This window comes from Xiphias gladius, chromosome 23, assembly GCF_016859285.1.
Source record: "Xiphias gladius isolate SHS-SW01 ecotype Sanya breed wild chromosome 23, ASM1685928v1, whole genome shotgun sequence".
Taxonomy (NCBI): domain Eukaryota; kingdom Metazoa; phylum Chordata; class Actinopteri; order Istiophoriformes; family Xiphiidae; genus Xiphias; species Xiphias gladius.
Window position 1 is genome coordinate 21,911,343 of NC_053422.1, and position 11,158 is coordinate 21,922,500.

Genomic DNA, 11,158 nt, shown 5'->3' on the forward strand with positions numbered 1-11,158 from the left:
GTGTGTGTCAAATCAATACAGCAAGAGGGCAATGCCATTAGCGCCCCCCCCCTCCCACACACACACACAGGCACACACGCAAACACACTCCACCTTCATGTCGATGTGGTTGCCATAGCAGCTATGTGTGGAGTGGCCTCCCCTCTATGCTGATATTTCTACATCTGTCCACAGAATCACGCTCCAACATCATTTATGAACTGTTTGGGCAAAAAGCAGGACTTAACATTTAATCATTCTTCTTTCAAAAATAAATATTAATGAGTCCTGTTCCACTGTAAATTCACATTCACTAGTCTTAGAAACATAAGCTTTTGCAGGCCAGTTAAGATAGTATATAGCTCACCTCTGTTAATCAAGAGAATATTGATTGTATGTGTGTCACTTTTAGCTTAGAAGATCTGGGTTCAATGCTCACCTCAGACAGATGAGTGTTTAATGATTAAATATTATATTTTTACTACAGGCTTTGGTTATTTACCCAAAACAAGTGCAGCTACAATTTTCTGCTATTGAGCACTGGATTCAAACTGAAACCAGTGCCCCCCCCCGTGATTTTAAGAAACATCTATTTTCAGTTCAGATGAAGTCTGAAATTATACTTAAAAACTGAACACAAATTATGAAGCTGCACATGGTTTGATTTGTTTGTAAAGACAATTTTTACGTGAATATTCAAAACAAATTGATTTAATTCATGAAGTGTTACCCTTAAGCAATTAACAATTAGAAAAGAAACTTTTAAAATAATGTCATAAAAGAAAATGGGAGAGAAAAAAAAGACTAAAAACACAAGTACAAAATGCAGATAAAGATACACGTACACACACCTTCAGATCAAACAAACGTCAAGTGGCAAAGAAAATATGTCGAGGGAGTGAAGTGCAGACAATAATGGGGGATGCTATCTCACAAATTAGGGGTAAACCCAAAGCTCTCCTATATGGAACATCTGAGGAGTCCCCTTCTAATTAGCTTATATGTTCAAATGAGGATGAAAAGGACAAGAGATATAAATTATGGCCAAATATTTAATGACTTTGAATTACCCAACAGGATTTTAAAATCAATCTAAAGTCACACAGGGTAGCACTGAAAAGGACACAACATAGAAAGCTGACTCATCTGCTTGAAAGAGTTAGAGGAGGAGAGGAAGGCATCAATCTTTTTGTCAGAACAAAAGAAGAATTGGGACTCAAATGTTAGAGACATAAAAAAAGCTACCTAATTATTATAGAGATAATACCAGGATATTTGAAGGGTTCTGAGATGTTAAGACTTAAATTGTTCGTAGGATGTTTTGGTATATAGTCAGAATATCCTGTCTGTTTGCATGGGTTTTCTTCCAGGTGCTGTAGTACGTCCAAACATACAAGATCAGATTGATTAAAAACTCTAAATTCTTGATAGATATGAATGTGTTTGTCTGTGTGTTAGCCCTAACAGACTGCTGACCTCTACAGACTGTCTCTCTGCATTTTGCCCAGTGACTTTAGAGAATGATGCCATTCCTCTGGCACTTAAGAAGAAAGGGGAGTTTCAGAGATTGGATAGATATGTATCCAACGTAACGTAAAAGCTAGAAATTGACTTTACCAGCTGACCCAGAGGGGGCTGGAAAAAAAGACAATTTGTGTGATAGATTTCACAAAGTGAGATAAATACAGTAGGTGCCAGTTAGATACAATCTTTGGATACAAAGATATTTCTAAAACAAATTACTTGCCAAAAATACTACATGAACATCCCATTTAAAATATAATACACAAAGTTAATCGTCTAGATTTTCTGATGATTTTCTGATTATTTGACTATAGAATGAACTTGCTCTAAACCTTTTCTAAATATACTGTGTGTGGCAATAGAAAATGGTGATAAATTATTGCAGTAGTCAAATAATTCTGTTCAAAGCCGTGGCCTGGCTCCTATAGCTGACTTTTGTGTCAAGATGAATTAATGCTTGAGAGAGACGGGATTCAGTTGCAGCCTTCTTCTGTATTTTATTCTCTGAGTAGTTAAATTCAGATGTTTTAAGTAGCTCAGTTTTGACAGTTTTTATGTAACTTCAATACGATGAGACCTACGTCTATGTCATTTATGGGTGTCCTTCAATTCACATATTAGGATGAGCAGTCGTTTTATTCTTATGTTATGCCCATTTCTCAGCACATCTTGCTGAAAATTCACTGCACACTTAGAAACCTACTTAGCACAGATGCTAGGGGCGAAAACTCAGTTGCACAGGCATAAAAGAGGGGACTTTTCCACATTTACAGGGAGACTGAAAACTCAGTCAGTGCTTGAAACTTGCATTGATCCAGGGCCATAGAAGCTCCCCCTATTTACTGCAGGAAGACCAGAAAGTTATGATGGCTGAGCCAGGGGAACAGGGTTTTGCTTTCCTTATGATGGATTATATTGCTGACAACGGTGAATATTCACAGTTTACAGGTACTATAGAGCTGTATCCCTTTGTTAACTGGTGTGTTCCAGTATCCTTAAAGGATGATTCTGTTTGGTTACAACTTGGGTCTAATTATTGTAGTTTTGGTCATTATTTCTATTAGTTATGGTGAAATTGTACTCACTGAAGTAATTGATGAGATCTGGGAACATGGCAATATCACTACATGAGAGTCCAGTGGGGCAAGAAAAGAACAGAGGCATGATCAGAAAAAATTCAGCCAGACCATTTAAACCACAAGCGAGCATACCCAAACTGTTACTAATCCCGCTTTGCACAGAAAAACTGTATTTACGCACAACTATGGCAAGTTTGAGAGGTCAAAGTTAAACCATGAAGTCTGCCTGTAAACTGTGATCGGGTATTACAATCGTCAGTTTGGGTAAAAATACTGTTCACCCTCTCTTTCTCTTGCAAAAATATCTGGCTAACCTGGGGCTTTGTTTAAAAACCAGTCTGTTTGTTTGACTGCTCGTGTTTCTTCCCCAGATGTCGAATAGTTCTCTGATCTCAGCAGTTAACATACAGTGTTATTATATCTGATAGGAAATATCAGATCACCTAAAACTACAAAGAATAAGACCCAAGTTGCAATAAAACTTTATTTAAAACTACTCACAGCAGTAGTATTGGTGATTCATCATGTCTACCTCGCATCCCTAAATGTGAGTGTTTGCGTGTGTGTGTGTGTGTGTGTGTGTGTGTGTGTGTGTGTGTGTGTGTGTGTGTGTGTGTGTGTGTGTGTGTGTGTGTGTGTGTGTGTGTGTGGAGTGTGTCCAGTTCCAGGACATATGGTTATTGCTGCTCTGGGACACTCATTCCCATGCCGGAACATCTGAATGAGAAGAGGTGCTGATTAGCACACACAGAAGCATGTACAGTATGCATACACACTCTCTCTCTCTCTCTCTCTCTCTCTCACACACACACACACACACACACACACACACACACACAAACACACTCACACACATTCAAACCCCAACTAATCCAGCCATGTGTGCCTGGGAGATAAGGTGCATCCTGCACACTTTTTCCACATACTCTCTCCCTCTTTCCCTCTCAGGCAGAGTAGCGCCTAATTCTCCCTAATTCCCTAATCCTGAGCAGGGCCACTGCACATACAGTCAGCAGTGACCGGGGCAGTACACACAAAGCAGGGCCCAAATGACAGAGGATTTTTTTCAGCCATTTCTTAAGCCAATATCAATAACTGGTTGAGGAAAATAAACAACAACCAATATATAAATCTACCTGAGAGAATTTATTTAGTGATTGCATGAAAGAAAATTATTCTTGGAAAGTTTTGGTCTTAATGTAATTCTGGCAAACAGAGCAAACACGTTAATGCAAAAAGACAGTCTAAAATACTAAGATACTAAGGCTGGCTTTGGTTTTAAATTTTTGGACACTAGTGGCTATCCAATATCTCAGTTTTGATCAGACTGAGATAAAATAAAGCTGTCTAAAATTGGCAAAATTTGGATTTAAATCAGCAGTAGCTAGCAAGCAAACCGCTAACATGTGAGCTAGCAGGGGACATGCTAGCAACGAGCAACACGAAAACTTCTTTGTATTTTCTCTGCACTGTACTGTTTACTGCTCTCTACGCTAACAGTTACAGTGGAACTAACTAATTTCCATTGGTACCACGAAAGCACTGGGGTTCGATACCTGGTCATATTTGATACTGTATATCCTGGAGAGTGATAGTTCTTAGTGATAGTGACAAAATACTCTATATACTAAATACTTTAAATACTAGTGTCTAATGACAATTGAAAAGACAAATTAATATGTGGCAGGAGTTTTGTATGGAGCCCCAAAACCTATGTAAGACAGTAAAAGATTATCAGATGAATTCAAAATACAACTGATTACATCAATAAACAGTACTTTAGTTAAATAATTAAAATTGTCTGCAAAAAGAAACATAGGCTACAGCTCGTATACTTTTTCCTTAACGTCCAATCTGAGAAAAAGCTTTTCATTTTTTTCTTTACACCCGATCAGCTGATAAATGAAAACATTTAAATTTATTTTATTGAATTTTCTTTTGTAAATCTTTTGTAAATGCATTAGTATGAAAATGGAGATGATAATATGTATTGTATTTCAGGCCAAGTATTTAATGTAATGTAGCAATGTAAGAACTCCTTTACATTGCTAGCCTACTTTCTATTTCAGTTCTCCTGTATTTCAGTTATTTTATACCTCGGCATAAATAAGTTACACCTACATGGGACATGTAAGTACTGGCTGCATAAATATGTACAAAGTCATGTGCTAAAATGGTAATCCAGCTTCACCAGCAATACCATGCTGGTAGACCAGCATCATTATTGAGACCTTGCTGGTGAAACCTCTGCACCAGCAAGACCATGCTGGTGAACCAGCTTCATGTGCAGGTAGACGAGCACAGCCATGCTGGTCAAACAGCTAAACCAGCACCATACCAGCAAAAACCAGAACAGCATCCAGCATGATTTCCAAGCTGGTCCATGCTGGTTTTTCCAGCATGGACTTTTTCCAGACTTATCTTACTCTTCTATTTTTTACTAGTGTCTAATATCAGTGGAATAATTGAATGGCTAAATTAAATGTAAACAGTGGTGGCTAAACACACTGAGGAACAGCCTTTTTCAGCTACAAAAGGTAGCCTACCTAACTGAAGCCAACTTTCTTCTGCAATAGTGTCACTGTATAAACCTTTTTAACAGCAGCTAAATCCTTAACTGATTATTATTTGCAAATATATTCAGCTATATTTTTGACTTGTGTGATATCCCTTTACTACATTTTGTCAGTTTTGGGGCTCCTCAATTTTAGCTCATGGCAGCCACACCAGGACACACACTTAAACACAGGCTAACACACACATCCAGGATTTGTATATATGACTCCTTCCAAAGTATTATCACTAGAGAAACATTATGTCAGTCAGTAACAGAAGCTGACTAACCAGGGCACAGAGGAGGTCAACAGCTTCTAGGATGAGCTCCTGATGTCCTATTCTGGTGACGCCCAGCTCTTCCAGCTCCTGATGGGTGATGTGCAGCAGCTGCTCCCCCCCCATCTGCTCCCGCTCGAAGCTCTTCACATACTGCTGGAGACAGTCATCCAGACCTGAGGAGAGCAAGGACAGATGCAGATTAGCCTGTGTTGATGTTTCTATCTACTATCACTGTGTATAAGAGGCCTGCTGGGTGGCCTTAGCGGAAAAGAACAAAATATTTTTTATTATTGGTCTGTGAAGAGTTGAGCTGGCTTTCTACCCCTCCAAAGACAAACAAACAAAACAAAAAAATGCTGATCATTAATTGATAGGCATAGATATCTGATTCCCTTTTTGCAGTATTGTATAATGAAATCTGGTCCACACAGATACAACACAGAAGTCAGGCATGAGTGCAGAAAAAAAATGACAGTGTGCCAAATAGAAACACAACAATAGCCTAGAGCCAAAGATCTCTTCAATGCTTCATTGGCAACTTACAAAAGTGTCACCTAGAAAAAACATCTGTTGGTAAAGCTTGCCAATATCTGATGATGATTGTACACCATGTCGCAATAAGATTTCCTTTGCTGTCACTGCAGGGGAACGCAAGAAATGCATTTTTTATTGTTTTCAGAGTTTGCAGAGTGAAAAGACTGAATTTCATACACATTCTGATTGATTAAAGGTGTGTCCAAAATATACCTAGAAAGATGCGAGTAACGTTGACGTATGACTTTCCGCTGTTAAACTGAGGCTGCCTGCCATGCAGAGAGTCAGTCAGCTGTACGTAGACGTGGTGGGTCCGAGATACTATTGATCAGTAAGAGCCTCAGGCTTTGAACCAAACAAAGTCAGCAGAAAGCACTCATCCCCACAGACCTGATGAACAAGCCTGCTCGAAAATGAGCACATACACACAGCAAAAACGCATGAGAGGGAGCAAATCCATGCACACGTACACATGCATGGAGCCACAGAGAAAACCGAACAGTTCACTCTGTCCCTCTGCGAACACACACTTCAAACACAATCACACATACAAATACAATTACAGCTGCTGTTGTTATTCAGGGTTTTGACGCCTCGGTGGAGGCATGTTGTTAAAGCCGAGTGGAGCTGTGAGGAAAACACTGATGCCCAAGGGAAGCAATGCTGACAGAGAGCAGACAGTGTGGTAGCACCTTAACACAGTCGCCACACACACACACACACACTCACACACAACACACACACACACTACACACACACGCACACACAGATTTGCTACAAAGGATGAGCAAGAGGCATCTTGCTCTTGGTATGCCATGGGACATAACAGACAGAATATAAGCCCACTGTTGCTCTGAGTGACATGGACAAACAATCTGTTACATACAGCACAGCAGAGCAATTCTAAATCTAACACATCAGTAAGAGGCTCCGCACTGTAACAGGAGTGAAAAATGCCTAACGGAATACATTCCTAATGGACAAACCCTCATATCCCACAAGTTTGTCTAAGTCTGTGTTTCACAAATGAGAATACAAGGTTGCATGATAATACAAACACATGCAAGGCTGTTATGATATCAATTTTGTACATCAAGTATGTGAAAACCATACCTGTGAAATCACGCAGGTGCATGTGATGACTTGTTTTCACACTTGCATATGTTATTATGCACATGTGAAATTAATTATGCATTATGGTATTATAATCAAGTGATGCTACTAGAACATTTAAGCATTTGTTAAAAAATAAAAAACATAACTGATTCAGTATTAATGTGTACGAGCAACAGTGGTGGAATGTGATTAAGTATATTTACTGAAGTACTGAACTTAAATACAAGTTTGAGTTTACTTGAGTATTCAATTTTCATGCCATTCTGTACTTTGTACTACTCCACCATAATTCAGAGTGAAATACTGCACTTTCGACTCTACTACATTTGTTTGATGGTTATAATTACTAATTACTTTACATACAGTACAAAACATATGGTCTTTTAAAATATAATCCATTTTTATCAATGAAACAAGCCCACACAACAATATATAAAATACTTCTACCATGGCCTCTGAAAATTCCAGTTTCTGATTGCTTGGAAGGATTGGTTCAACTTTTAGTAACTGAGTTGGTTTAGCAGGACACCTATGACATAGGTGTTTGTTTGCTAAATTAATGTGCCAGTATTAATCTGTAGGTAAAGACAGCAGAGGCTGAGCCTCAGCTAATGGGACTAGAGTTATTTGTGCAACACCAACAAAAACTGCAAAAAGATCAAGACCTTCTCAGTGAGAACCACACAAATGTAATTTTAAATGCGTATCCTATTTGTAGAGATCTGGAATACCAAATCAACGGTAGGAAGACGAAGAGAACTTAAAAAGAAGATCTAAATAAAGTTGGGAGCCTGAGTCTGAGGTACAGCTGCAGGGGAAAGGAGAGAAGACCGGAGGGGATATATGACCAAAACTGCACAGAAAATAAAGAGATGTGAATAGGTCCCAGGTAAGAGTGAGAGTTCTTGATTGTTGACTGATTATTGAATAAAAGTAAGTGCACTGCCACATTCCAGCATTCTATTTAAATACATTGATTTTCTTTCCTGTGAATGTAAAATGTTTACTACAGTGGGAAAGTAGTCTAGTGTAGTCTAATAAATCATCACCAGTGTTGGCAGGGATACTGATCGTGCAGATTTCTTTAGCTAGCCAGCAGCTACGGTATAGGAGCAGAGAACATGGAGGCAGAGCAGAAAGAGAGCCCTGCAGCTAATAGCTGCGATTTCTGAATATCAGACCCCCTGACCCTCACTACGAGAGAGACACGATAGGAAAAGGACAGAGATGGCTATTTCTCAAAATGGACGTCTTCATGTCCATACCTAAGGGAGGTGAGCCCCCCATTCCAAACCAATACCTCCTTGTCATTTCCTCTGCCACTCTCTCTCTCTCTCACATTAGTCCTTCCCCCTGCTTCTCCTTTGGCAGCGTGGAAACACTTTTTAATAGTAGCCATGCCATAAAATGTGGCATGCTATGGCTTATATCATCGTAATGCAAATGCAAAATTCTTACTATATTTGCAAAATGATGACAGTATAATATCTTCAGTGCACATTTAAGATTCTCTGCAGGTGAAAAAAGGGAAATAACTTTCTCACACTTATTATTCTAGTTGTCACTTCAGTCCTCTTACTGGTGTCCACTCATGAATTGTGGGCCCTTTTTTCCCTGTCTTTTTTTCCTCTCTCCACATAGAGTAGTGTATAAAGTATATAAATTATACAAAGAGGTGATGAATAAAGAATCAAAGAGGTCCAGGCTAACTACCACAGCTTCCTCAGAGAAAGCCTCCTACTATAGCTATGTCCTACCTTAACGCACACATAGATGAATGGGTTGCAGTGTTGACTGCAGTGCGTTTAGGGGCCATTCTCTTTAAGATATGATGGGATTTGTCTCTTTGAATATATGTGGACATTCACTCACATACAGTACTTGCACAAGCGCACGCATAAAAATGCACACGTGCAAAAACAGACATACATTCACACATATACATACACAGTGGGACACACAGCTGCTAGCCGATCACATGAGTTACAGTGCCTCCCCTACAAACAGCTGATCTGGGTTCATCTGCTGAGTTCATGTGCCAGCTGGAAATAGCACAGGGTGCTTACAAACACACACAAGCTACCTAACATATAGGGATCAGGTTCGTCAGCACTGCACCTCGCCAGACAGTTCATGATATTAACATCATGCATATATTATTAGTCAAGATCTGCAGTAGTTGTGACTGCATCGACAACAACAAATGCTTTTTCCTGCCGCCCTGATGCTTCTCAAATCAGACTGTTTGCAGTAAATGCAGGAAACATGAGGATAGACCTCAGGCCATTTATTGTAACAAGAGTCACACAAATCCTAGCCTGTATGCATCTGAAATAAAAAGTAATTTTGTACAAGTGTCTCTCTGTGTAATCAAGCCATAAGCTTGTGCTATAGTTTCCCCCGGGAGCTATACAGACTCAGGAATAAGATATTATATCATAGTTTGACCATAGATAGTTGAAATGTGCTTCAACCAGCTTCCACTACAGAGAGCGGCCTCTGCTCATGTGGTGATGGCAGGCCAGTCTAGTGTGTTTCCTGTAAATATTGTTTTTCCTGCTGTCTTTCAGCAACTTAATATTGAACAGTATTTGCTGAGCCAGGCCATTGCCTGCATATCTCTCATGTTTTCATACTTTAATAGCCTTTTGTTACACAAGTGTTTCAAAAGTCAACGGTGTGGTTTTTTTTCAACAGTCTAAGACAGTTTTGATGTACTGAAGAAGAGGTAGAAAAGTATTGAAGGAAGTTTTGAGTGAGCATTACTGCATGCAGCATTACATCAAATGACAAGCCGAGCCACTGACTATACACTTGGATTTTGCATATCCGAAATTCTGCTGCGATACTTGGATTTGTGAGTTGGAGTCAGGTCACTGCTTTTGTAACTTTTGTGTGCTCCTCTTTCAAGTTGAATAAGGGCCTTTTTTTTGGCAATTTTTATTGGACAAAAGCACCACAGTGGTAGTGCCGGGTTTTGATAGCTGGTTGTATTTTGGGGCTGGTTCCAAAAGCCCCATTCTCATGCTACTTCTCGCTGCGCTATGAGCAATATGGTGCTTCATGAAAACAAAATTATCTGTCAACGTTACAACTAATTTGGTTATATCACATTCTTTCTTCTCTCTCTCTTTTTAATTAGCATAAAGCAACACACCAAACATTCAGCTAGTCTCGTAGCTAAGTCGTAAATATGTATTCTGTCTGGCAAAAATGGAATTTTTGTACTATGAATGCAAATTTCTGAGTAGTAGTTTTTAGATACTGAGCTATTCCTAACTTTTGTTCCATAAAATTGTTGAAAGCTAAAACAAATAAGATTTGATAAGGGATTCAAAATAAACTTTTAGACTTTATAGTGTAATTATAGTGTAATTTAATCCTAAATAATCAAACTGCAGTGCATAAGCACAGTGTATTTTTAATTATCAAATAATATCCATCAATGGAAAGGACACAAATTCAATAATTCAATTCTAGATTCTGGATTCCAATTCAAAAAATGCCAGTAAATCCCAAAGTTACCATAAAGGCACTAGGTTTTTCATGTTTCTCAATATTCTTGTTTGTTTCTCTTTTGCAGAATGGGAAAAAAATATACTTTGAGTGAGTAAAGTTGATTTATCTTTATAAGAGACAGTGAAGGATCCCCTGATCCCGACCATCACTGGGTCCCAGTGTGCTGAGACTTCTCATGTTGACAGCTTCATCCACATTTCAGGCAGTTCACTCCAATCTTTTCCTCTTTCCTGGGCAAAATAAACCCCTCCTCTTTCCGACACACAAGGGTAGCCAAGCAACCAGAGCAAGAGAGGCCTCCGAGCAGAAGTGAGGGATCTGCAGTTGCTGTCCCTCAGGACCCTGCACTGATGCTAGGCTAAAGAGTACACATACATACTATGAATACACACACAGAAACATATACTGTAGCATATGCTTTCCACATACTGACTCAAAGCTTTTTGAAGGCTACAATAAAAAAAGACAGCGTTTTCAGCTCAAACTGAACAACTCGCATAGCAGTGACTTTGCTGCTTGGCTATTAACAGAAATCAAACTGTCGAACCTGTGTTTTCCTCTGAGAGCATGTT

General features: G+C 39.1%; 1 protein-coding gene across 1 annotated transcript in view; it reads right to left on the reverse strand.

Moving 5' to 3' along the window:
• si:ch211-26b3.4 (connector enhancer of kinase suppressor of ras 2) overlaps positions 1–11,158 on the reverse strand; it is a 56,711-nt gene that overhangs the window by 39,416 nt on the left and 6,137 nt on the right. The window contains exon 2 of the mRNA XM_040120061.1: positions 5,427–5,590. Within this exon, the coding sequence (XP_039975995.1) occupies positions 5,427–5,590 (164 nt within the window). The remainder of the gene's footprint in view (positions 1–5,426; positions 5,591–11,158) is intronic.